The sequence below is a fragment of the Passer montanus genome, unplaced genomic scaffold (genome assembly GCF_014805655.1).
Source record: "Passer montanus isolate IOZ18808 unplaced genomic scaffold, ASM1480565v1 scaffold51, whole genome shotgun sequence".
Lineage (NCBI taxonomy): Eukaryota > Metazoa > Chordata > Aves > Passeriformes > Passeridae > Passer > Passer montanus.
In genome coordinates this window covers 222,791-250,540 of record NW_024370041.1, presented here as the reverse complement: position 1 = coordinate 250,540, position 27,750 = coordinate 222,791, and the positions used below count along the sequence as shown (strand labels likewise).

The 27,750-nt window shown below is 39.7% G+C and overlaps 2 protein-coding genes across 4 annotated transcripts in view; one reads left to right on the top strand and one right to left on the bottom strand.

Moving 5' to 3' along the window:
• Positions 1 to 27,750, bottom strand: part of CTNNA2 (catenin alpha 2) — a 372,247-nt gene that overhangs the window by 136,229 nt on the left and 208,268 nt on the right. Inside the window, exon 1 of one of the 3 annotated variants that reach the window (XM_039723935.1) lies at positions 25,227 to 25,253. The exons of 1 other annotated variant lie outside the window; for it this stretch is intronic. The gene's annotated coding sequence lies outside the window, so the exon portion shown is untranslated. Of the gene's footprint in view, positions 1 to 23,408; positions 23,428 to 25,226; positions 25,254 to 27,750 lie in introns of those variants that run through there. One more of the 3 variants, XM_039723936.1, reaches the window with a different exon arrangement.
• LRRTM1 (leucine rich repeat transmembrane neuronal 1) lies at positions 23,479 to 27,244 on the top strand. Its single transcript, XM_039723937.1, has one exon. The coding sequence runs from the start codon at positions 24,389 to 24,391 to the stop codon at positions 25,949 to 25,951; it is 1,563 nt and encodes a 520-aa protein (XP_039579871.1). The 5' UTR covers positions 23,479 to 24,388; the 3' UTR covers positions 25,952 to 27,244.

Below are 27,750 nucleotides of genomic sequence, written 5' to 3'. Positions count from 1 at the left end.
TTTATATTTCTGAACATGCCCCAGATTTTGTCTCTGCATTCTCCCATTCTCTCACTCTGTGGAGTAGCTTTGAGCTCCTGGTTGAGCTCTGCTAGGAAAAGATGCACAACAGTGGCTGGATCAGCTGGAGAGTTAAGGGAATTGGAATTTGGGCTCAGATCTGATCCCTCACCTCCAAACAAAGGGCAAGACTCCACCTAAACTGTAAATAAAAACTGCAACTTTGTGATTTCCTGCACTGATACACACTGTAAAAACTATTACTTTTAAAAGTAATGCCTTGTATTGAATTGAGCACTGTAAAACAAGCATTTAAATACAATAATCCTTTTAAAAGAATGCATGGAAAATGAACAGATCTGCTTACTGCTTCAAAAACAGAGGGTGAAATGCTCTGCTTTGTAAATATGATCTGCAAATATTTATTTTTAAAAGCCAATAACCTAAACATTCTTCTGCCCAGGTCTTTATTTAAATGTCAATTACTATAGCAGCAGAGAGCATTCCTACAGCTAAACGATGCTTCAACCAGCTTGCATTGATAAATGTTCTATGACCACTATAGACTATCTATAAAATTCTTTTTATTTCATCCATTTGCAAGACTTGCATTGAACTAGCAAACCAGAGGAAGAGGAATAAACCCTCTAGTGATTCCTAGAATGCACTTTATAAATATAGTAGGGCAATTTTAACAAATTTCAACATTTACTATCTTCGCAAAACTCCTCTTTGAGAGCCCTTGTGGGATGATCCCCCTCTTTACATCCCTTTCAGGTGGCATTAGCACACTGTACTGAACTTAATAAAGATAAAATCCATAGATACAATAATGGCTATATGGAGAGTTTGAAATAGACACATAAACCCATAAGAATACTGCTTAAAATAAATTTTAAAAAAATTAAAATTAAAAGCCTTTTTTGTTGTATTTTTTTTCTTTTTTATGTCTTAAGATACTGTGCTTCAAATATCTCCAAGCATGTCCATCAGTTTATTGTTTATTAAAACAAAATTGGGAACATTTTGCTTGAAACGAAGATACGAGAACTCAGAACTGAAATGTTTGGTGATATGGAAACAGCAGAGCTAGCTACAGCAACCACAAAACATAAACAATATTTACCATCCTCCTACTGCACCATCAAAGCCCTTCCCCGTTCTGGGGCAGTTGCCACCTACTCCCTCTGCATCACTTCAGCGAAGGCTGCAAACGCCACCCAACATTTCTTTTATGTTCCACAAACACATGCAAATCCTTGTGCATATGCATAAGCACAGAGACACGCCTCCAGAATGCAGCTCAGCTCCCTCCATCAAGGTCAGCGTCCTCAAACTCCCAGCTCCCAAGCCAAGGAGTCTGACTGGAATGGGCATCCCAGTGGGAAAGGGCAGACTGGGAATGATATTGTCACAGAGGATCCTTTCAGGCTGCAGGGTTCAATCCTTTGCGTCTCCAGTTTGGAGATTCTTACATATTTTCTACTTTTCTTGACCACAGGTTCAAGGTTTTCTCCTCTAAGTGGCAGTTCTGATGTTTACTGCTGAATTTCTGTCTATTTAAACAATCTCAAATTGACTGCCTGGGCTATTGTTGTTTTCTTACAACAGAATCACAATTCTTTTTGTGTTCCTTTCTTTTCCCTCTTTCCATACACCCACTAAATAACCTGGGTTTCCTCTGACAAGCTGTCCATACTCTGCAGAACACCTGTGTGTGCTCAGGAATCTGCTCTGCTTCCAGAACAGTGTTTTTGTTCCCTTGGCTCAATACATTTTCTTTGCCTTCTTGTTTATCCAAGTCATCCTCATTCACCCATGAAATAATTGCTGGACTTGAGACACCTGAAGAGCCCATGAGGCTCCTGTGGAGACACCTCCTGGTTTGTTAAACTGGAAATGCAGCCCCTCAAAATATCAGACTTAAATCTCCTCTGCCTCATTGCTTCCATTTCTCTACTTCAATGCTGCCCCAAATTTTTGGACCAATTGACTTTTCAGCCTTCACTCTCTCCTCCCATACAGGATAAACACAAAGGTTTATTTTGAACAGTGGGATTGAATGTTGTGCCTTCACCGAGACACATGACTATCAAATGTGGAAAAGATTAAAAAAAAAAAAAAGAAACAACAAAAGGGAGCATTTCACAAGCCCAGAAAAATATAAAAAAAATTAAATCGTATATATTCTTTTTTAACCAGTGATTTTGCACAGTGATAAGTACGACAGCTAACTGTATTTGTGCAAACTCAATAAAAGGAATTGAAACACAAAATGTTGTAAAATAAATGAAATAATAGCACCAGTCATTTCTGAAATCATTATCGTACTTGAAAAACATAATAAAATTCAAGTGCATGAGACTTTCCTGGAAATTTCCCACACACTTTCTGAAGACATCTGTTCAAAGCAGAAATGTAGGGTAAATTTCTGGAGAGGGAAGAAAAGAAAAACAACAAAAAAGCTGCATCTTCCAGATTTTCCTGATAGATTACACGATGCAGAGCAATTTCTTTGGACCAATTGACTTTTCAGCCTTCACTCTCTCCTGCCATACAGGATCAACACAAAGGTTTATTTTGAACAGTGGGATTGAATGTTGTGCCTTCACCGAGACACATGAATATCAAATGTGGAAAATATTAAAAAAAAAACAAACAACAATAAAAGGGAGCATTTCACAAGCCCAGAAAAATATAAAAAAAATTAAATCGTATATATTCTTTTTTAACCAGTGATTTTGCACAGTGATAAGTACGACAGCTAACTGTATTTGTGCAAACTCAATAAAAGGAATTGAAACACAAAATGTTGTAAAATAAATGAAATAATAGCACCAGTCATCTCTGAAATCATTATCGTACTTGAAAAACATAATAAAATTCAAGTGCATGAGACTTTCCTGGAAATTTCCCACACACTTTCTGAAGACATCTGTTCAAAGCAGAAATGTAGGGTAAATTTCTGGAGAGGGAAGAAAAGAAAAACAACAAAAAAGCTGCATCTTCCAGATTTTCCTGATAGATTACACGATGCAGAGCAATTTCTTTGGGGCATTTTGTGACCTTTTCCGCTTGTCTGAACCTTTCCTGTGCTCTGGGGTGCTCCAAGAGAAGCCCTGAATCAGCTCTGGGAAGCTTCTCACGAGGAACAGAAATGGACTTTTAGGCTGCCGTTCTGTGTCTACAGACCCATCTTTAACTCATTCATCCCATTTAAACCCAGTGCTGGTGATGAAGGGACACCCCCAGCACCCACAGGAACCTTTTGCTGATGCACTGTGAACAAATTTCCTGTCTGTGCTGATATCAGGATACCATATTGCACTGATCAAACCCCATTAACCACTGCCACAGTTACAAACACAGGCAAGAATTCAATTTAAATGTCATTTTAAATTCCCACTATTAGACTTTGTCACTGTTACTACCCTAATTTTTTTTTCCTTACTCCAAGGCTACTGAGCATCTTTATGTTCACAGATTTTAATTTTAATTGCACACTCAACTATCCTAAATTATTAGGCAATGTACCAAGGTAGCGGGAAATTTGCATTATAGTGTTTTCTCCATATGCTAAGCAGGTTAAACTATATCACCCATATGCTAAATTCCTCTCTGCTGTGAGTAAAACCAATGAATATGGTCTTTGTATGCCTGTAACAAACTGCAGAACTGTTCAGATCTGCTGACAGCTTCAGCAGACCTTGAGGAACCAGCACCAGTTTTACTGGGCACATTTTCCTCTCAAAGTTCTAAATATTAAATCACTGGGCCTATATATTTGTATAACTTCTGTCTCAAAACTAACATTTCTACCAGTTCCATCAAATACTTGAAACTTCCTCACAATATCAGTACCTGTAAATTTATGGGCTTTCGTCCCTGCTTTTGCCAATATTGTATTTTTCCATATCTGCTTTAACTCCTTCTGAGTCAGTTCTGCCTCTGTGTTCTCTCCTCTCTCACTACTCACCATTTCAACCTCACAGCCAATACTTCCCTGCCTTTTAAATCCAGCTGTAATCCCTGGCTCTCCATTTACAAGCCATCCTTTAACCCAACCCCTCACAAAAAGCCAAAGTGCCTTGACCAGCTCAGCTTTTCTGGCCACACAAATATCTGAGATTCACACGAGAGGAGAAAGGGTTGCAAAAGCTGTCTGTGGTTCCTGCCTTAAAATTGCAAGTCCAGAAAAATCTTGTCCAGTGCCAGCTCTGAAATTCTATTCTGGCCAAATGATCTGGCCTGATTTGGGAACCAAAATATGGGACAAGGAACAGGGAGCTTAGGGAGAAAATACTGAGGGGGGAACTCGTAACCTACAAGGAAGGAAGCTCACGCCCCAAAACCATATTGATCTGCAGGGTGAAATGGTTCTTTGGAAGGTGGTGATGCCAAAACCTCCTCCCAGCCAAGCTCTCCCCAAGTCTGTGGCACAGGTTGGTCCAGGCAAACAAAATACTTTTAAAGATTATATTACAAAGATTCACTCCTCTAACTCATGAGACAAAACAAGACATGCTCTGCATTAAGTGTTTCAAGGGATAGACAGATCCCAAAGGCATTAGGGTTGGGATCTGCCTTTGGGATTTCTTCTGCAAATGCTTCTGCACAGCTGATGCTCAGGTGCAGAAAAAATACCACCACCACCTTGTATGACCATTGGCATGTGGCCATTTCCTGCTGCAACCCCCAAACCAAAGCAGGACTCGTCCTGCAGGAAGGAGTAGCAGCCAGATAAAATGAGATGATAATTAGCAACAGAGATAATAGATTTTACCACCCTGGGAAAAAAAAAATCCCCTAAGCATTTAATAAGGAACATGAGATTTGAAGCTGCAGTGAGGGTAATTTTGTATTATAAAGAATATTTAAGAACTGTAACATGATTCAGCAGAATATTTCCACAGAGACTTTAAGGCTGTGGTGTCAAAAGGATGGAGCAGAACAGCTCTGAATCCACCTGCTCCCAGCCCTTTCCAGACCCCATGGTGGGAATATCTGCCTGGAAAACTGCACAACTTCTCTGGTTCACCAAGGGCTGGGGACAGGGGCCACCTGAGAGCCCAGGTGTCACCAGCCCATGTGTGACAGTGAACCCCTTCAGAGAGGCAGGTTACATGAAACAAATCCTGAGCTACAAATAAAGGAATGAGAAATACAAAAGAATAAGCCAGCTCTGGACAAGCTGCTCGTTTTTCTTTCCATGCCTCACTGAGGTATTATGACCTGGTGGGTATGAAAACCAAATTTCTGTGTGGGGGTGAGCTGAGCAGGATGTTTTGTGCAACAAGAGACAGAAGAAAAGGATTGGATGCCCACAGTGTCAGTTTGTGATTTCTGAAGCAAAAAATCTCTGCTTCAGCATAGGAATCCTGTGTGGTGTTTGTTCTCTTTAGTCTCTGTTTACCTTCTCTATAAGCAGGACTATTTCATGCAGGTGTTTTGAAGATAAATGACGCAAAGAAAAATACCGGAATTGCAAAAATACTATTGCACTGGAATCTGCAGATATACTTTAGATAGCTGGAAGTGCCTAGAGTATTGGACAGGTGTCAAATAAATTGTAAGAAATATTATAATAGATCATTCCACATAAGCCAAAGTTTCATGGAAATGCAGTTTAGATAATATAAAAAAATCCTATCAGTTTGTCATTTATTGCGTGTGTGTGTGACCTTGTAAATAACCATCCCAGCAAACCAAACCAAAGCAAACCTCTTTGGGTATATTCCCAGAAGAATAACACTATGGGAAAAAAAATAACAGCAGTTTTATTTCAGCTCAGAAAACCAAAGGTGCCAAAGGGTCACCTCATTGAATATATTCTGCATGTGAGATGGTCACTGACTAACAGGGATGAAAAAGGCAGGCAAATATACCCAACTTAATGCACATAATACATTCCAGGCCTTCACTGCAATAGTTAATGCTTTTGAGAGTCCTCAGGGACACAACTGTCCAGCTCCATCAATTTTTACACATAATGCAGGTAATCAGTAATTCAAATGGTATACTGAGCTCATGGAGACAGAATAGATTAATGTAGTAAGTCTTCTCACAGAAGCTCTACAGCTAGACATGAGAAGGTGTATTTATTTAAAATAGTAGAATCTTATTCCATATTAAAATAAAATTTAGGAAAATCCATAATTCAGCACAAAGTGATTTGTGCATTTAAATGAATGCTTACAATTCTCGAGCTCTGTGGGAAAGGCTGTTACACAATGAAATGTGGAGATGGGAGCTGCAGTTGTGTGGGCACCTGTGGGATCAGAGCAAAAACGAAGAAAATCCCTTTTATTGTGAGTTCTTGCAAATTTTCTTATTTAAATTACAGATCTACAGACTTTCTGGGCAGGCAGAGGAATGAAATATGCATTGCACTGCTTATGCATGATACCTAAACTTACCTAAACACTCGTTACAGGACTCAGCTTGGCTCTAGGAGAGGAGAAATTCTGTTTTGTTCTTCCTGTGTCCTGCTCGTGAGCCTCAGATGGCACAGAGGCACAGTCAGGTCACTGTGACTCAGGCAAAAATTGAGAGGAGAAAAGGAAATCTTGGTGTAGGCAAGTTTTTCCATCACCACGCTTGATGCAGATACTTCCTTCTTTACACAGTTTCATTAACATAATATAATTATCCATGCTATACAATGCACTTTTTACCTACAACAATTCACTTATAAAAGACACAGAAAGGTTTTTTTCCTGGGTCTATCCATGTTTCATTATGTTTCATATCATCATTAATGACTTGGGTGATAGCACATGGAATATCCTTATTAAATTTGGAGGTGACACCGAGCTGAGAAGCACTGAAAGTGCTCAGGAGAGCAGAAAAAAAAAATCCAAAATGATTCTGACAAATTGCACTTATGTTCTCAAAAAGGAAAAAAAAAAAAAAAAAAAAAAAAAAAGATGCTATTCCAACAGGGTCATGTGCAAGATGTTCACTCAGTCAGGAATAACAGCTATAAAACCCAGAACAAGTAGCAGCTCTATAGAAAATCTGCAGGAGAGGCTCCACGGGCTCTTGCACATCACGGGAGGATCACGAGCCACCAGTGTCACCCAGCTGCCACAAAGGCAGGTGCCCTTCTCCAGCAGGAAAAGCCAGCAGCAGCAGGAGAGCCTGTCCTCCCTGTCAGCAAGGTCTCAGCTTCAATACCTTGGGGGTTTTTCTGGCACTGTGTACTCAGAAAATGTGGAAAGTTTAGGAGGGAACCAAAACAGATCAAAAGCAGCTACCAAAGATCAGCATAGGGCTGCACCAACAGGAGAAGCCTGTGTGCACTGGGCTTGTTAAACTCCTGGAATGTGAGAAGTGAAACACAGAATTGCAGATCACAGACTACCCTGAGTAGGGAGGGACCCACAGGGATGGCTGAATCCAGCTCCTGGCCCTGCACAGACACCCCAACAATCCCACCCTGGGCATCCCTGGGAGCAGGGATGTCCAAACCCTCCTGCAGCTCTTTCAGCCTCGGGGCTGTACCCATTCCCTGGGGAGCATGGGCAGTGCCAGCACCCTCTGGGGGAAGAACCTTTTCCTTGAGAAGTTTTCAGAACCTTCAGGAGGAGCTGATGTGTCAGGAATGACCAAATGAATATTGCCTTAGAGCAAAGACATGGACCAGGTGATTTCTTAAATCTATTGCACTTCCATGGACTAAGAAGTCCAGCAATAAAGCAAGGATATAGCTTGTCCAGCTATAACAGATAGAAAGAATCATGTAAAACAGAGCAGAGCAATTTTTTAACTCTTATTCAGAGGGTTTTATATTTCTTTAAGGAGGCTGGGAACCTCCAAGTAAAGCATTATTTATAAGGAGGCTCCAAAACAGGGTCAGGGCTGAGACTCAAAGCTTTAAAGGTAATGCAGAAATCCTCATTCCACCATTTTGGTGAGAGTCCACCTCAGCTCCAGAGGATCTACAGATCAATACACATTCTTAAACTCTGTCTATTCTCCATATTCTACAAACACTCAGCACTGAAGTCAAACTTATTTTAGACTTCAAGTAAAAATATTTCAAAAATTAAAATAAGCCCCTAAAATAGCTCCACTGTTGTATTCTATCTTTACTGGTTAAAGTGGAAGCTAAATGTTAGAAGTTTCTGCAAAAGATGATGTCCTCCATATTGACTAAAACTCTATTTTTTGTCCTTAAGGATTAAGTGCAACATTGGAGAAATAAATCTTGTGGACTTGATTTAGTAGTGGCCTTGGTGCATCATCTTAAAGGGCTTTTCCGACCTAAATGATTCTGTGGTTCTATACTTACTGCACCTATCAATATTTTTCTGTTTCTTAGTATTTTGATTAAGCTGACTGGATTACACATTTCATATGAGGGTGTTTTTTTGTTTTTTAATTCCCACTCTGTGAAATGTTGTTTCAGCTTTATAAACTGTCAAGCAAAACTTAACTACACATAGAATTTACTCCGTTAGCCTTGACCTGATGTTATCTAAACTGGTATTCTCTAAAATTCCAATAGAAAATATTGCAAAAGAAAGTTGCAGGAAAGTAAATATATTTTTACAGTCTCCTGTAGTTGCTAAACTACTCTATTCTGTTTTGTAGAGAAACATCTGGAATATTGACTTCAGAATGAAAAGGAGTGTGATGTATGGTATATAGCAAAAGTAGACACTTTTTTTTCAATTCCTGCAGTTGTTAGGCTAGAAATAAACCATAGAAATGGCTATAGGGGAAATTCCACTGTATATATAAAAGTAATTATTTATATTTAATATTGTGCTACAGACACAGCAGTTAGAGTGCAATATCCATTGTAACACCCACCATTTGCTCCAGATTTTGATGGGGCCTCTTAGGTAATGTCGCATTTGCAATCTCTGAACACAGCACTCAGGGAAAATCCAGTCAGCAGGAAACAATGAGGATGTGAATGTGCTTGTGAGCCATCCAAGGAACTGTCCTTGACAAGCATAAAGGAAAGCCAAACACCTGTCTGCCTATTATCCACTACCAATCTCTCTTAATATCAAACACCTTTGCATTTCAATGGATGCCTCAGTCTGTAAAGCACTGAAAGAGAACAAACACTCCCAAACTACTGCATTTGCAAATAACACATCATCATGTTTTAAAACCAGACCAGCAAAGGAAAAACATGCAATTTTGGTTTGGCTCATAAATGAAAGATCTTATTATAAGTAAAAATTTTATTTTATCTAATCACCAACATGAGAAGATTTTACAAACTAGGAAAAAAAAAAAAAAGAAAAACAAACAAACTTTTTTTTGTTGTTTTTAATTTATTGAGTTACTGAATTCAGAAATACTTGCCCATATGAGTAAGATAGAAATTTTAAGGAAGAAAATTTTTATGAAGGTGTGTCGTAGTTTTGGCTAGGATAGAGTTAATTTTCTAGAGATTTGGATTTAGGATGAGAATGGTGTTGAAAACACACTGATGTTTTAGTTATTGCTTAGCAGTGCTTACTCTAAATCAAGACCTTTCCAGTGTCCCATGCTCTGACAGAGAGCAAACACATAAAAAAACTGGGAGTGAGCATTTGCAAATAACACATCATCATGTTTTAAAACCAGACCAGCAAAGGAAAAACATGCAATTTTGGTTTGGCTCATAAATGAAAGATCGTATTATAAGTCAAAATTTTATTTTATCTGATCACCAACATGACAAGATCTTACAAAATAGAGAAAAAAAAAAAGGAAAGCAAACAAACTTTTTTTGTTGTTTTTAAGAAAAACAAACAAACTTTTTTTTGTTGTTTTTAATTTATTGAGTTACTGAATTCAGAAATACTTGCCCATATGAGTAAGATAGAAATTTTAAGGAAGAAAATTTTTATGAAGGTGTGTCGTAGTTTTGGCTAGGATAGAGTTAATTTTCTAGAGATTTGGATATGAAATCAGAATACTTGCCCATATGAATAAGACAGAAATTTTAAGGAAGAAATTTTTTATGAAGGTGTGTCATGGTTTTGGCTGGGATAGAGTTAATTTTCTAGAGATTTGGATTTAGGATGAGAATGGTGTTGAAAACACACTGATGTTTTAGTTATTGCTTAGCAGTGCTTACTCTAAATCAAGACCTTTCCAGTGTCCCATGCTCTGACAGAGAGCAAACACATAAAAAACTGGGAGTGAGCACAGCCAGGACAGCTGACCTGAGGTGGCCAAAGGGATCTCCCATCCATGGGACACCATTCCAGAGAATAAACTGAGGAGAGTTGGCTGGAGGGGCCAATCATGGCTTGGGGATGGGCTGGGCATCAGTGGTGACAAGTAATTGCAATGTGCATCACTTGTTTTGTCCATTATATTATTATTATTATTATTATCATTATTATTATTATTATTATCATTATTATTATTATTATTATCATTATTATTATTATTATTATCATTATTATTATTATTATTATCATTATTATTATTATTATTATTATTGTTGTTGTTGTTGTTGTTGCTGTTGTTGTTATTATTATTGTTACTACTACTACTACTGTCTTTACCTCAACCCACAAAGTTTAATATTTTTCCCCAGCTCCCTTTCCCATTCTAGCCAGCAGTGGTGGGGAAGGTGACAGCGTGTGGCTTGTGGTGCTCAGTTTCTGGCTGGGGTAAAACCCCAACAGCCCTTTGGTGACTGTTTTTCCTCCACAGGTTGAGGTTGATTTTCCATTCCACATCCTCATGTCCTCTCTTGTACAAATGGGGTGGCCTGTGAATGTTGTGAACATTTCTTCTCTCTCCTGAGCAAAGAGATTTTTACTCCCAAGAGCTGAGATACAGCTGGGGAGTAAGTTGAGACCAGGATAGGGTGGGGAGGCCCTGGCACAGGGTGCCCAGAGAAGCTGTGGCTTGGATCCCTGGAAGTGTCTAAGGATAGACCGGATGGTGCTTGGAGCAACCTGGGCTGGTGGAAGGTGTCCCTGCACATGGCAGGGGCTGGAAAGAGATGGATTTTAAGGTCTCTTCCAATTCAAACCACTCTGAGATTCCATGATGTGCAGTGATAAGCAATATCTGGATTATTCAGAACAGGACTTGCAGGAAGCAATGATATTTACTACCCTTCTCATAAATACTATGCTCTCACCAGGAACTGTAAGATTTGAATGGCTTTTACCAGTATTTAAGTCATTGCTCTGCTGTGCTCTCTATTTTATTCAGAAATAACTGGCAATGACCTTTCCCAACACACAACATCTTCAGGACACATTCCTACACCACATCCTCACTGATGCAGGTGGCATTCAGTGGCGTTTTAGCAGTGAAAAAAATAGAGTCTTATAGTTCAGGTGCAGGGACAAATCCACAAACGTATGCTCTGCACTCCCTAATAGGAGCAACAAGGTCTTTCCAGCCCTGGAACAGAATTTTTGATGAAGTGCCTGGTGGCGAATTTGAAATACTAGCCTGGGGGCCCCGATGAGACATAATTCATTCCAGAACAAATCCAGCTTCTACATCCATTCCTCTAAAGTCATTATTGACCCAAGGGAAAATGCTGGCCTTAAGCAAGTTTTAATAAAGACTCTGGTGGAGTCGTTTCTGCAGCACTAAATGCGATAATGAGAAACAAGCCACTTAGCTGCAATAGACCCAGGACCTGTATATAACCTGAAAGTCAGTTTTCTGAGGTTCTTGGGATTCCTTCCAGAGATGAAACAGGCATCCAAAAGAGATCTAATTACCTTGCACACTAATTTGTTACATAAAAATCAGTCAGGCTTAAATGGACCAATATTCTGCTTGTCCTATATGAGTGTAATTTATTTTAATACCGTTTCTGTGAAGTAAAAATATCCATAGACTAATCAAGTCTGGGTTGAAAATCAAGGTTTTTACTAAACCAATAAAAGTGTGAACATATAAATCTGGCCTTAAATATTACTCTACTTTAAAATGTTTCTTCAGTTTATTTTACACAAGAAATGTTTGCATCTATGACTGGAAGACTGAATATAAAATAGCAAATTTTTCTACAGACTCTGGCAGATTGAGAGTTTCTTAAGGGATTACTGAAAGTTCTCTATGCATGAAGTAGGTAAAAAATCCCTGATAAGTAGCATGTATTAGTTTTAAGTTAGATTTGTAGGGTTTTTTAAAAAATAACTGTCCTTCACTCTGTCCCTTTCTAACCATCAACCTAAAAATAAAACCTTGGTAGTCACAGTGGAAGTGATTTGAAAATTAAACTAGAGTCTTGATAGAGAGAGAGAGAAAAAGGACCCTTTGTGTGACTGTTATGATCCTTAGCCTCCATCCCAGGCAGAGCAAGCACAATCTTTTGTGCCTGTGGTTGATGTCTGGCATTCACTCACAGAGAGATGCTTTGTTTTCTGGCTTCAAATTCTACAGGCAAGTACTGAAGTTGTGAAAGTCAGCAGAGGAAAAAACAGAAATAGACTCCTCTGCACTGGTGCTTTGGTGATACAATTGATGGGAGGGAATAGGAGCACAGCGAAGAGAGGCTGAGTGTGGCAGTGCTTCGGGCAGGAGGGAAACAGGAGAATATTCCCATGGCTAAACCATGCAGAGAACCCCTGGGCCAACTCCTGCCCTCACCCAAAACAAGCTAAATCCAGGTATATCATTATGAAATTCACAAATCTACAAATTTTACAGGTCTGATCAAGTGTTTACTATGAGCAGCAAAAATAAATAATTTGGCATTAATCAGGGGAAGATACACTTCATAGCCAGACTGTCAAACCTGAAGCCAGCATGCTGTACTTTCAACCAACCCCTTCTTTTATTTCACACAAAAAAAAGTTTGGAGTACTAATCCTTTTTTATTAAAATTCCCAAAATATTTTCTAAAGTTAAGGGGGAATCAGTGTGTGCTTCATGATCCAGGAGGATTGACACTCACGGGCCTTTTTTTTAATCATCCTTTCGGAACTGTTTGAGTTGAAATCAGATACTGTGTGGTAATTTCAAGAAAAGTAATATTGACTCACGTTTCTGTGAAACTCGTAGCTATTTATACGAACGAGATGCAGGGGCGGGGGCACGGAAAATATGACTGGTTTGAATGGAGATGAAATGTCAGGAAGACTGGAGTTGCCATCTACTGGAATGTGCAACGAATGACAACTGCCATGCAAAAAATCCTGAATTTCAAGCGTTAGTCACAGTAACAGTCCAGGTACTGCATGGCTCCCAGACAAAAAAATACACACACAAAAAACCCAATCAAAATTACAAAGTAAATCTCCAAAGACAAAGAATTAATCTCCACTCAGCTTTTGAGAAGTCAGAAGATGCACAAGGAGGCTGTGTCAAACCAATCTTATTTGCCTGTGTCTTTATCCACATTCAGCAATAGATTATATTTATCACTCCTCATCAGAACACTGATAATTGCACTTGCCAGCTTCAAAAGCACAAAAGAATGTCAGAATCTGAAAAGGAGAGAATTATAAATTCTTCAAATATGGGCATCTAATCACCACTGCATTTTTAAACACCACTTTTTCATACAAGATAATATTTAGGAATATCTTCAGCTGATGAAACACAGAAAAACATAACACAAGTCTTCTTAGAGCTGCTTATCATCAAAGACAGTTAGTCCATATTAATTTTGCTCTTCCAATAATGTGTAGTAAGTTCATACCAGAAAAAAAAAAGTATTCAAGTATTCACTCTTGTGCTTCTAAAGCAGAATTTTTGTTTCCTACATCCAGGCCTTGCAAAAAGACCAATTATTTAGCTAAGAAAGTATATACAGGAAGTCTTTACAGCTGGACAGACAGACAAACCAGACTTCTCCAGGGCAATTCAGAGGAGAAAAGAAAAGAGATATGTCCTGAAAGTGCTGTGACTGAAATGACACCAAATGAGGAGGAGACTTGATGCTGACAGCAGCTACAGCCCAGCAATTCAAGGTATTTGCAGACATCAACAGATCACGTCCCACCTCACAAGATCAAACCTATACACCAAGATTTTCTGCAAGCAGTTTAATATTTTCTCATATTTAGTGAAGATGTTTATTAGTCTCTTAATAAATGGAGAGTATGAAGTGACTGGAGAGAAGTATCTGACATGTGAACTCTGTTATTATGATTAATGGAGTTCACACATAAAGGGTTATTTCTGTGGAAAACGTCAGATTGAATAATTACTGGAATTACTCCCAAAGGGCTTTAGAAAATGTTCTGCCCAGTTTCAAGTCACGTTCTTATCACAGTTTTCTTTTGACTAGAGGGTGATCTTTAATTGCAGTTTTAAGTAAAACAAGTACTGTAAGCAATTCATTAAACATTATGAAAAATGATGTATTTCTCTAACAGTCCTTGAAAGCACTTTTTACTTTTTACCTTCATCTTTAGGCAATACAGAAAAACCAAATCAATAAATAAAATGGCTTTCTTCTGCCTTTGAAAAAAAAAGCACACTGTCCCTGTTTCCCTGCACCAGACTAGGTATAGAATATCCTAGAATTGATATATAGGAATATTACTGGCAATATTATTAAGATAAGTAGGGAAGAGATGATAGCATTATTTGGTCTCTTGGATTTCTTAAATCTAATCAGTATTTAATGGATACAACGGTGCCAGAAAATCCAGACAGTCAGAGAACATAGCTCAGAAGCTTCTGAATGTGTTTCAGGGAAGTATCCCAAGGTCAGCACTACTATGCAGAGCTGCAGATGCTTCCAACAGCCTCCACGGTCCTGCAGAGTGAGGGCCAAGGAAAAGCAGCACAGATCAAAGGATAAAGGCTTTCAGAACAGATTTTCTTTGGGCTGAAGGTAAAGAAGCCAATACCACTCAACTGCATCCCACTGGCACTAGGGAAGCTTCTTCCCACTAAGTTTTCAGTGTTTGCTGCTGCTCAGTGCTCTCATGACCCTGTTCCCTGTGGGAACAGCTTCAGGTGAGTTCTGCTGACCTGATGCCAGTGCATGGCCCAAGCTCAGCTGCACAACAGGCTGCAGAAACCTCATTGTACAGATCCCATACCTGGGAGCACTGCAATACACTGAATTCTTGTCCAACAGTTGCCTTGTACACCAGAACTGTGTTATTTTAATTTTCATTATGGTTAGAGCACAGCTCGTGTGGAGCCAGGCTGGGAGAGCTGTGGGTGTTCAGCCTGGAGCAGAGAAGGCTCCAGGCTGACCTCAGAGTCCCTTCACCTAAAGGGGCTCCCAGAGAGCTGGAGAAGGACTTGGGACAAGCTGAGGAGTTCCAGGACAAGGGGAATGGCTTTCCACTGCCAGAGGGCAGGATTAGAGGGGATATTGGGAAGAATAAATCCTTGACTATGAGGGACAGATTGTCTGCAGAAACTGTGGCTGCTCCATCTCTGGTGTCTGTGGAGTTCCAGGACAAGGGGAACAGCTTTCCACTGCCAGAGGGCAGGGTTAGAGGGGATATTGGGAATAAATCCTTGACTATGAGGGACAGATTGTCTGCAGAAACTGTGGCTGCTCCATCTCTGGTGTCTGAGGCCAGACTGGAAAGGGCTTGGAGCAACCTGGAATAATGGAAGATGTCCCTGGTCATGGCATGGGGTGGAACGAGATGATGGTCCTTTTCAACACAAAATACCTGTGCTTCTCTGATCGGGACACAGAAAAAGATCTTCCATGATGGGCAATATGCAGGGACATAGGAAGAGACAATCCCAGAAATTAAGAACTGGAAACAATAAAACCCAACAAATATCAACAACAACAACGGAATGAGATGATCTCTTCAAGGTCCTTTTCAACCCAAAATGCATGTGATCCTCTGATCAGGACACAGCAAAAGATCTTCCATGATGGGCAATATGCAGGGACATAGGAAGAGACAATCCCAGAAATTAAGAACTGGAAACAATAAAACCCAACAAATATCAACAACAACAACAACTGTAGATGCAAGAATAAATAGAGCACAAAACAAACAAACAAACAACAAAAAAAAGATATACAATTAAAAGAAGCAAAGTGAGGCTCTGGACCTCTTCCAGGATTGATTTTTAGCAAGTCTGGCACTCAGTATTGTGCATTGCTGAATCACCTTTTGTCCCCTACCTGCCACGGGTACACAACATCCTCAGAATCAACAACAACTGTAGATGTAAGAAGAAATACAGCACAAAACAAACAAAAAAACCCGAAATACAATTAAAAGAAGCAAAGTGAGGGTCTGGACGTGCTTCTAGGATTGATTTTTAGCAAGTCTGGCACTCAGTATTGTGCATTGCTGAATCACCTTTTGTCCCCTACCTGCCACGGGTACACAACATCCTCAGCCAGCATTCACAAACCACACGAAGCGTGAAGGGGGGATCATTCAGGAGTTTCACACCAAAGGTTTCCCAAATTTTTAAGATCGCTGCAAGGAACATTACTGATGCAATCATGAAAATTGGTTATTTGTCCACTGCCATGTGTGCATCACACAGCATCCACTTAAACACAAACAGTTTTCATAGACAAAAATATCTGAATAATGGGGAAAAAACTACAATATATCTTAAACCACAAGCATTTTACAGATACTGACCTTTGGTTTTGATTTAGAGGCTCTAACTAATAAAGCTTGGCTTTGCACCAAATCTGAAGAAGAAAATCAAGTACACTCTTGTCAAATCATAATTAATTTGCACTACAAAAAAATAGCAGAACTAAGCCAAGCATTCTTTAAAACTGGTCTGTAGAATTCAAAACACTCCATAAAATGTCCTACATCTTGAAAAACAGAATGATATTTTCCTGCCTTTTCAAATTGATTACGCATCTTTCCACTCATTTAAAATATAAATTGAGTTTTAGGAAACAATAAGCTCTTCATTTTACAGGAATATTAAAGATTCAAAAGTACAGCAGTAGGAGAGGGAATGTGATTATGAAACACAGCTGAAGTGAACTCCTGTTACTGTCTGCCCCCCAAATCTGCTGTTTCACCATTAAAAACATGGCAGGATCATTGACATTCATACTACTGCACAGATTTTGAGAATGTATTTGGTGTATTCTTTCTAAAACCTTGGAAAATTCAGGATCTTTGGATATGTTACTAGAATTTGGTTTGCTTCTATATATTTATTAAGAGTAACGGAGTAATACAAACTTTTTCTTGCTTTGTTTCTTCATTCTAAGACATGAAAAGTCTTCAAAATACATTGAAGCAAAACCAAACAAGAGTCAGGAATCCATTTTTCAAAGACTGCCATTGGATCTCACAAAATTAAATTAGCTGTTGAGCCAAGTTGTGTTTCTAAGATTACACACACACCACACACAAACCTCCTCCACCATATAAACTCTTCAGTAATGCCTTGAGTATTTTTAAGTTGGTTTAAAAAAAGAAGGTCAGGTTATTCTCTCTTTTTTTTTAAAAGGCATGACTATCTTTTGTTATGCCTTTAAATATGTCCTTCTGAGACTCCTGACCCATGACTATTTCTCTTAGACATTACATCAGTTGCAAATAAAACGTAATGAAACCATAAATATTGCAGGTAGTCAACAAACCATCGTCTTTAGGCTTGCAAAAATCACAATGACTTCTCTCTGAAATATGAGTTTTCATCCTGGTTTCTGCATTATTAATTCTGTCTGTGAGCTAATGATCCAGAGGCCTTCTAATCTCCCTGTAAGATGCAATACACACAACACCAGGATTTCAATGCATTTTATCCTGAGATTTCCCTTCAGAATATGGATATCATTGGTTGAACAGGGCATGGAGCAACCTGGGATAGTGGAAGGTCTCCCTGCCCATAGCAGGGAATAGAAGGAGATGGTCTTTTCTTTAAGGTCCTTACAACGCACGCTATTCTCCAATTTTATAATTCTATTTTTCTGTGGAGTCAGTCTTCCTCCTTCTGTGGAGGAAGAAGGCTCAATAAAAGTCTTAATCAATTTCAAAATGCCAGCACCAATTTCATAACTAACCTGTGTTTCTAGAAATAATGTATCCACAAAGGCCAGCGTGAAGTTTTTTGTCTTTTCTGATTTTGCTTTAAAATACATTTGGAAATGAGCAGAAGAAATGGATTAAGAACAACTGGTTGTCTAATGCTGAGAACAGATTTTCTGTGCTGGCAAAATTTTCCAAGAGCAGTTCATCCACTTGTAAAAAGACTTTCCAGAAGACTGCCAGGAACAACTTTTAACTTGTTCATCCTTGATTTTAATAACTGATTTCATAAATTCCTCTCAATTCTCCATATGTCCTGCACTTTGGAAATCTAAAAAGTGTTCACAGCCCCTCAAGGTATTGCTAAAAAGAAGGAAGGATTTTGCATCAGGAAGGTTATTCCAATGCATTACCAATGACTTCTCTATAGCATGGTGCTACTGCATCCCCAGGTGTGACCTCACAACTTCCGAAGCAACACAAGTTATTCTGGAAAAGGCCACAAAATGCTGGTAAAACATCATGGGTTTAGGGTCATAACTAGTTTGGCTACAGGGGGGATTTTTCACAGTCCTAAACAATCCTGCTATTCTGTCAGTTTATCCAACCTCTTGGTAAGTCTGAGTAAATATACCAACAGCCAACCAAGCAGCCAATTGATCAACCCCAGGTGAAACACCTGAGAGAAGCAACATCCATGGAAGAACAGAACCTTTCCATCAAAATGAGTCTCAAAGCACAAATAAAAGACTGTTTAGCACCAGAGTTAATCAAAAAATAACCCTCACAGATGAACTAATAACAGTAGCAGAGGGCACAGTAGATGTATTCAAGAGTGTGCATAAGCTGTGGCCCTCTCTGCTTTTAAGAGAATTGGTAATTAATTACAGTTCATTTGCTGGTACCTCCAGAAATGCTTGGGAAGGTCTTGAGATAAACCTTTGTGAAGTGTCTCACTTAGCACGTCTGAAGGTGGAACTAATTGATTTCCAGTCAAATATGACCAACTAAAATCTTGATACTTGCTAATCACTGCACTCCACAGCTCCTTCCTTCATGGCTTTCTAAGACATTTTTAGAGATATAAAGTAGCAAGGGTTAATCAAAACCCAAGGTCACTTTTCCTGCAAACCAGGAGTTCCACCAACCTGGTAACGTGACTTAGCAAGGGTTAATCAAAACCCAAGGTTTACATTTTCACTTTTCCTGCAAACCAGGAGTTCCACCAACCTGGTAACGTGACAGTAACACACCAGCCTTTGCCTAGCCAGGATGTTACATGGTCTTCATGTGTTGATTAATCACAAAAGGATAATTTTACTTTTTGTCTTTTTCCCCATTACCCCTGGCCATTCAGAACCAGTAACACTGTCAAGAGTTTTGCCATCATGTCCAGAATGTGACAGTAACACACCAGCCTTTCCCTAGCCAGGATGTGACATGATGTTCATGTGTTGATTAATTGCAAAAGGATAATTTTACTTGTCTTTTTCCCCATTACCGCTGGCCATTCAGAACCAGTAACACTGTCAAGAGTTTTGCCATCATGTCCAGAAATCCAAAGGTATTTTCACAGATACTTAAGACAGCCAGTCCTTTTTTAGCTTATTCATGTAATCTATTGGTCATGAATGGAGGAGAGAGCTACTTTTTCATACTCTGGATATGTTGTCCTAAAAACTGACATTTCTGCACTGCACTGACAATTCTGCACATGGGTCTCCTCTGTCAGTGACTTTCTAGAGCTATGCATGACTACCTGCAATGTGGTTGCTGAGGATGGAATGACTGCAATGAGACAGAAAAATGTTTATCACCTTGTCAAAAACAAAAAGGTCATTTACATAAGAATATCTACGATTTAAAGGTAGCCAGAAATTCAATATGCCTGTCAGGTACTGTAAGAATTTAATGATATCTGGAGCCAGCAGGACTATTTTAGTCAAAATATTGAATAATGTTACTCATTTTAATATCTACTAAAACAGACATGTTATAGAACTGGACTTCTTATCAGCTGAAATCCTAAATTTTGTACAGAAGGGGCAGCCAATAAATGTTAAGAATGAGAATGACCAAGACAGAAATACAAGAGAAATAACAGATGTAGTTTGCTTTACCTTAGGTCATATCTTTTTTCCCCCTTTTCTGCTCTTAAATGTTTCTTTTATGCAAAATGCCATGGTTCAGCACACTTGAAAATTAAAGACTACCAAAGATCAAGGTTTGAGCCCTTCCATTCATGAAAGGAAATTAAAATCATCACTAAGAGCATCACTTTTTTATTATTCTGATATAAACCACTCAGAAAATGCCAAAAGGAAGAAGTATACTCAGTATTTAATAGGTTGTTTTGCCTTTTCCTATTTTGGTGGAGAATTTATGAAAAGCTGTGTATATGAATAGTTAGACATCAGCAGCCACATTCTGCTCTCATGCACTCTGTCCCAACTCCATCTGTCCAGGACTGGAAATTCAGGTAAGGTGAATACCCAGGCACAAACAGCAAAGGGATATCCAAGGGATTAGAAAGAATTAAATTATTCTGAGGCCAGTTAAGTTATATGGGACATTTAATGGTTGGACTGGATGATCTTAAAGGTCTTTTCCAATCTTGATGATCCTATGATTAATCTGAACACAATATTACAAATGTGTAAAGCAAACACATTGAAAGGTGTTTTTCCTTTCCAGACTGAACAATTCTGACCATGGCTGCCAATGAATTATCCTTGTCATGACTACAAGAAGGAGCTTCCCATCTAACCTTTCTAAAATGTTATTCATGTTGTTCTTCTGTAACCTACTTTGCATTGATTTAATCAAGCTCCTTTAAACACATACAAACTTAGTTTGCCATTCTTAAAATGTTTTATAATAGCACATTTAATAAAGCTAATTTAAATCTGCTAATTTATAGAGACTTGCCAGAGGCTTTGAAACTTCTGAAAATGTGTAAACTTAACAGTTTGGCTGTGATAACAGCTCAGACAGTGGAAATTAAGCCCTTTGCATTACAATAATCTTCAAAGTGGATTCCTGGTTTGATTGCAAAAAGGGTACATTGCAAAAATACAGTAGGACACCAATTTACAAAAGATATTTCAGATGCCCCAGTTCTTGAATTTGGTCACTACTGTGCCTCAACATCAGAGCCTCAAACATACACTGAGGTCTCTCATCCTAAAACTACCTGGATTCTTTTTTACAACCAAATTTTGGATAAGAGCAGAGTTTCTTATTCAATAGCCCTCTGTCAGAGCTCTGAGAGAGTGCACTTAGGGCCATTAATTCTGGGTCCCTAATTCTGGTTGTCAGTCTTCCAGCTGCTGCTATATAGGTTTGCTACTGTCTGCTCTAATTCCTGCCTTTGAAAACCAAATGATAATGGATTATATGCCAGAGTGGGAATAGGCACGTTGGTTGGGATCCAAGCTGTATCCCAGGTGATAACAAGGAGAAGCAGTGAAAAAAAAAATATTTAGCTCTTCAGTGATGTATCAGGGAGCTTCATCTCTACCAGAAGAAGTCTTTATACATAGCATTTAAATGGTAACTAAGTGATCCTTATCATCATCTGATTTGCAGAAAATGGTAGCTTTCCTTGAAGATATAATTAAAATTTTCAGGGCTACTCTTGCAGACCTCTCCCTAAATTTTTACATGGGAGAAGGCATTAAGGCTTCCCCTAAGAAGACTTGTAGGGTTGCAGATTTTTAAGGGACACAACCTCATTGCTTTGAAGCTTTTTTTCAGTATCTGTGAAGTTCAAGTCATCCTTTAATTTTTTTCCCCTGCTAATTGCACCAAAATATTCATCAAGGCAATCTGGAATATATTCTTGGATGGAGTTTTTTAGTCTCTCCTGCTTCAATGCTTTTTCTGTCGGTTCTGTCACTGCTTTCCCTCCTGCTTTTGTGTACCGAGAAACAGAATTAAGGTGTACTGCAACCAGTGGACACTTGCATAAACAGCCTGCTTTGAATAAAACTGCATGATCTGGGGAGAAAAAAAACACCTTCAGCTCTCCTGCCCAAATGCTAAAACACAGATGAGGTTCATATACTATTAAAGCATCACATTTTTGCTTTGAGACCACTGAAATGTTGTGAAGAGCAGAAAAATGTAAATAAACTCAACAGGGAGCATAAAAGCACATTGATCCCCAGGTTCTGAAACCACAATTTAAATGGTTTATATTTGTAATTTATTTAAGACTGTTTCTGGCAAATCCATTAGTAATGAATCTCCTTCACACATTTTTATTTTTATGCACAAGAGCTTTAAGTTTGCTAGGACTTCTGCAAAGCAACTTTTACTGCATCAAATTACTGCATTCCTTGATCTCTCCCAGCACACACTCACAGCAGCCACACTCAAACACAATGTTTAGCTCTGCAACAGACACCTCCAAAACAAGGAATTTCTTTTAAATTAACACAGCTGTGAAAAAGAAAGCAAATACAGTGGTTTTTCCCTGTCCCTCCAGCATTTTGCATCCGATGTCCACTTAAAATCAGCCCGATCCTCTGCAATCCTTGCATCCTAAAATCCGTGTGGAACTTCTTCATTGGGTATTGATGCAGAATTGGGAGCTGTCAGCTCCGATCGCTCTCACCAGCACAGGGGCTTGAGATTCTATTTCATAATAGAAAAAGATGGCCAGCATTTTCGTGACAGAAACACCATACATTTTTCAGTCAGTAAAAATTACAGAGCTCATTGATGATGCCTTTCCCATAGAGAATGAGGACTGCAAAATACCCAGCAAAAGATTTTTTTTTCTTGGAGCATGGAACAAAAACCAGCACGATCTGCTAAACTTATTAAGTAATGGGGTTTGAAACCCCCTCTTTGCATGCTGCCGACACGCTCACAGCAACCTATGCATTGATCTCATTCAAAAAGCACAGTAATCTTTATGCTGCTAGAATTTGAGTTCTGTGTGCCGTAGCATACACTGCAAAGAAAAATGAAAAAAAAAAAAAAGCCTTTAGGAAAGGCATGTGCTGAACACACAAAATATGCAGGATGGAAAAAGACCAAATGTAATTAAAGCTTATATGAAATGAGACATTCCTATTTGCAGAGCTCTGGCTGCATTTTTCAGAGAAAGAATGCACAGAATTTCAAATCATGCTCTATTTAGACAATGTCAGAAGAAAAAAAAAGCACATTTTCCCCCCCCCACACACCCCTCAATCCCCCACCCAAAGACCAAAAGGCAAATCTCATCATCAGAATTAGAGAGAAAAAGCAATCCAAAAAGACTGGTTTACATATTCCTTCCCAAACCAAGTGATCGAGTCTCTCCCTCTCCCGGCTAATAGCTTATAAATTCAGACTTTAAACAAAAGCATCCGAGAAAAAAAAAACCAAAAAAAACAGAAAGAATCCTAATTCTCAAGCTTCCTACTTAGCACTGCCTCGCTTTTGATGATTTGTGCGGCTGTGTGTGCGTGCCTGTTTGAGAAATGGCGAGATAGGCTTAAAGTATTTTCCATTTCATCAAAGAGCATATATTACTTTCCTGGTTCGCTCCGATGTTGGTTTTATGCCCACCCCTTTTCAATCTGCCCATGTCTGAGATGCACAGTGCAGGCGTACAATCATGAGCAGCTTACGACACTCAGTGAACACTGGGTGCCTCTGCATGCTCTAGCAACATACTGCTCAGCTGAAGGGAAGGGATTCTTGCTGTCTCTCTCTGCCTAAGCATCACCTAACAAGCAAAGCGAACAAAGAATGGGAAATAAAGCGACCCTTAGCCGGTCTGTGAATGAATGGTAACCTCTCTCTGGAGTAAAGGTTGTGCCGGTCCATGGTCGTTGCAAATGATGGACATTAAACAGATTGACAAATCCTGTGGAGTCGTTAGTAAAGAGTTTGGAGTTTTTTTCACGCCACAGTGTTAACTGCAGAGGAAAGGACAGAGGGAGAAGGAGAAGATCAAGCTCATGTACATAGTTCTGAAACTTGCAGGTCCTAGGAGGCAGCTCAAAAGCTAGCTGGACAAGCCTTTCGCTCGTTGAGCAGAAGCGAAGTGAGACATTGTGAGCTTGCCAGCCTTGCACAACATTGAAAGGGACTGAATTTGTAGCACAGAGGGGTCTTTTTTAGCTCTGCATATAATTAGTCCAAACACAAAGGAAGCAACTGAATGGAGGTTGTCACTCTCTGGAAAAGGGTGGGTAAGACACTTTTTAATTAAATTCTTTCATGAAGAAAGATTTTTTTTTTTCCTTTGCTGCAGCATTTAACATGAACAAAATCACTATCATTTTACCTTTGAATGTCTGTGAACTTTAATGCTGCACAGCTCCTGCATGCTGTAAAGTGAAATATTTGCCTCTGTGTTTGTTCTGTTTGCTGTTTTGCTTTGGTTTTCGGGCTTTGTTTCGTTGGTTTGCCTTTTTGGTTTTTTTTTCTCCCTTAAATAAAATATGATGTAGAATTTGAAAAGACTCAATGGACATTCTCAAGCATATTTGGAAATATTCTTGCTAATGGATTTCCTTCTTATTGGTCTCTGTTTAAACTGGCTGCTGAGGAAGCCCCCGGGGTTGATATTGTGTACGCTGGGTATCTTTTCTAAAATGCTTCCAGCTGTGAATAGTGGGTGTCCACAGCTCTGTCGGTGTGAGGGCAGGCTTTTGTACTGTGAATCACTGAATCTCACAGAGATGCCTCGCAACCTGTCGGGCATGATGGGCTTGTCTCTGCGGTACAACAGCCTTTCAGAGCTGCATGATGGACAGTTCACAGGGTTAATGCAGCTCACGTGGCTCTATCTGGATCACAATCACATTTGCTCAGTGGAGGGGAATGCCTTTCAAAAATTGCGGCGAGTTAAAGAGCTCACCCTGAGTTCCAACAAAATAACCCAACTGCCCAACACCACTTTCCGCCCCATGCCAAACTTGCGCAGTGTGGATTTATCATACAACAACCTGCAGTCTTTGGAGCCTGACCTGTTCCACGGGCTGAGAAAACTGACAACTTTGCACATGCGGTCGAACGCCATCAAGTTCGTGCCGGTGAGAATTTTTCAGGACTGTCGCAGCCTGAAGTTTCTAGACATAGGATACAATCAGTTAAAGAGCCTGGCTCGAAACTCTTTTGCTGGCTTGTTCAAACTCACTGAGCTGCACCTCGAGCACAATGACTTGGTGAAAGTGAATTTAGCCCATTTTCCCAGGCTCATCTCTCTGCACTCCCTCTGCTTGCGAAGGAATAAAGTTACCATTGTAGTAAACACTTTGGACTGGATATGGCAACTCGAAAAGATGGATCTCTCCGGCAACGAAATCGAATACATCGAACCTCACGTTTTCGAAAGTGTACCTCATCTCAAATCCCTGCAGCTGGACTCCAACCGGCTGACCTACATCGACTCCCGAGTCCTCGACTCCTGGAAGTCCCTCACAAGCATCAGCCTCTCCGCCAACGCCTGGGATTGCAGCCGGAACGTCTGCGCCCTGGCCTCCTGGCTGAGCAACTTCCAGGGTCGCTACGACAGCAACCTGCTCTGTGCCACCCCCGAGTACGCCCAGGGAGAGGATGTTTTGGACGCCGTGTACGCCTTCCACTTGTGCGAGGACGCCGACCCCACGAGCGTCAACACCTTCTCCCCGGTGACCAACAACAGCGAGCAGACGCTGGGCTATGGCTCGGCCACCGCCACCTACGACGCGCCCGACGGCGACGAGGACCGGACCACGTACGCCGTCACCATCACCATGCCCGGCGAGAACTCCGAGAACGCCGTGCAGATTCACAAGGTGGTGACGGGCACCATGGCACTGATTTTTTCCTTCCTCATCGTGGTTTTGGTGTTGTATGTCTCCTGGAAGTGCTTCCCAGCCGGCTTAAGGCAACTAAGACAGTGCTTTGTCACACAGCGCAGGAAGCAGAAGCAAAAACAGACCATGCACCAAATGGCTGCCATGTCAGCCCAGGAGTATTATGTTGATTACAAACCCAACCACATTGAGGGAGCCCTGGTGATCATTAATGAGTACGGATCTTGCTCCTGCCACCAGCAGCCAGCGAGGGAATGCGAGGTGTGATTTTCCTTTGGGATTTAAACAGTGTGCAACCAAATAACAGCGTGCAGGCAGACAGTGGCACGGGGTGGGGGGGGTTGCTGGGCTTTGCTGGTGATTTCTGACGTGCACCCCTGCCCAAATTGTTTAAGAGGGGCTGTCCGAGAGACTTGATATTTTAGCTTTATCGTGTCTTAAAAACCTTCAGGACAGCCAATCTTAAGGTTTCATATGCTAATACTCCCTTTGAAGATCTGTCAATATTCAGGAATCTGAGAGTGTAAAAAAGGTACCAATTATTGATCTTTTGTAAACTAAGAAAACTGTTTAAAATAAAAAAAAAAAAAATAGCATTTACAGTTTTTACAGACTGGTGTATATTACATGAATGGTTCCCTGTATACAAAATGCAACAGTTTAACCTCTCTCTTCATGCTGAGTGTTGAAATGAAAAGTCGAGGATCTAAGAAGCCACGTAAAATAGAAAGTTTAAAATTACCCAGGTGGCTTCCCATTGTAATTAGCACACATTCACGTCCATCATGTTGCTGAAGATATGAAGCATGACACTGGAATTCTATTTTTGTTAATGTGCTACCTGTAACTGGACGTCAGTACAACGAGGAGCCAGAGCACCTCAGAAAGGCTGAAGTTTTGACTGTGTCACTAGGACAGGATTTCTGAGGATTTTTAAGTACAGCTCACTTGTTAGTTGCTGTAAGATCCATAAAAACTGCATTATAACCCCTAAAAGTATTTTGTATCAAAACTGATGATATTAAGACTCACTAACAAAAAACAACCAACAAAACCCAAACAAGTGAAACACTGCCAAAATATTCTCATCAGAATTTTCTTTAATATTAAAGAACAAACAAAAAAAAAGTGCTAAATTTAAGGGTTTTTATTTGCATTTACCACTATTATGCTTGTTTTGAGCTATGCCAAGAGCAAAGACCCCCTTGTTTTGTGTCCTGTGGTGCCATGGTGAATGGAGAAGAGCAAAAGCAATTATTTGGGTCTCAGTGGTGAATCTCAAAAGCAAAACCACTGTCAGGGTAGGACAGAGAGTTTTAAGAGAACCCTTCTGGGTCCTGTAGTAAAGTGCTGGCAAAGCCCAGCTCATGTCCCTCCCTTGCACCACCAGCCTTCACTAACAAAACAACCCCAAAACCTCTGCAGAGGCTGGAGGCAAATGTACCCTCCTTACCAAGGACTGAAAAATGGCATTGATGGATATAAGCAGTGATTTCATGATGTAGAATCCCACAGCTGTTTTATCTGACTGCCCTTAAATAAAGGCTTCCTTTCCTTGTATTTTGGATTTTTCATTCCAGAATGTGAACAAGCAAACGATTGATCTTTTCAGCAGCTCCTCTCACACTAATTGATGATGAGGGAGTTTTATAATATCAGGCAGAGCATCTTGAAATTTTCTTCCTACAGCATTACATGTGAATAAAATGTTATGGATAATGAACTGGGTGACATTTCTATGCTTTGTACATGTTTCTCTATCCTCAGGTTACCACCAAGAGAGGAGCAATTCCAAAATTTTACATGTATTTTAATGTAACACAGATTTTCAGCTTTTTCATTGCATTAAAGTGCCATCTACTCTTACAAGGGTACAGCAGACTTATAAAGCAGAAAAAAAGGCACAGAAGAAATAATCTGTTTTCTTGCATAGCAGATTTTAGCCATTAATTTTAAATGCAAAGAGTGAATTTTGTGTTTCTTTTCTTACTGAAATTATTTTTAAGGAGTCAGAACTTATTTTCCTCTATTTGGTACATCTCATACCATGTATTATAAAACATGAA

Bases quoted from the DNA above. Each gene is read 5' to 3' on its own strand.
- LRRTM1 (XM_039723937.1), top strand. From the start codon at position 24,389: ATGGATTTCCTTCTTATTGGTCTCTGTTTAAACTGGCTGCTGAGGAAG.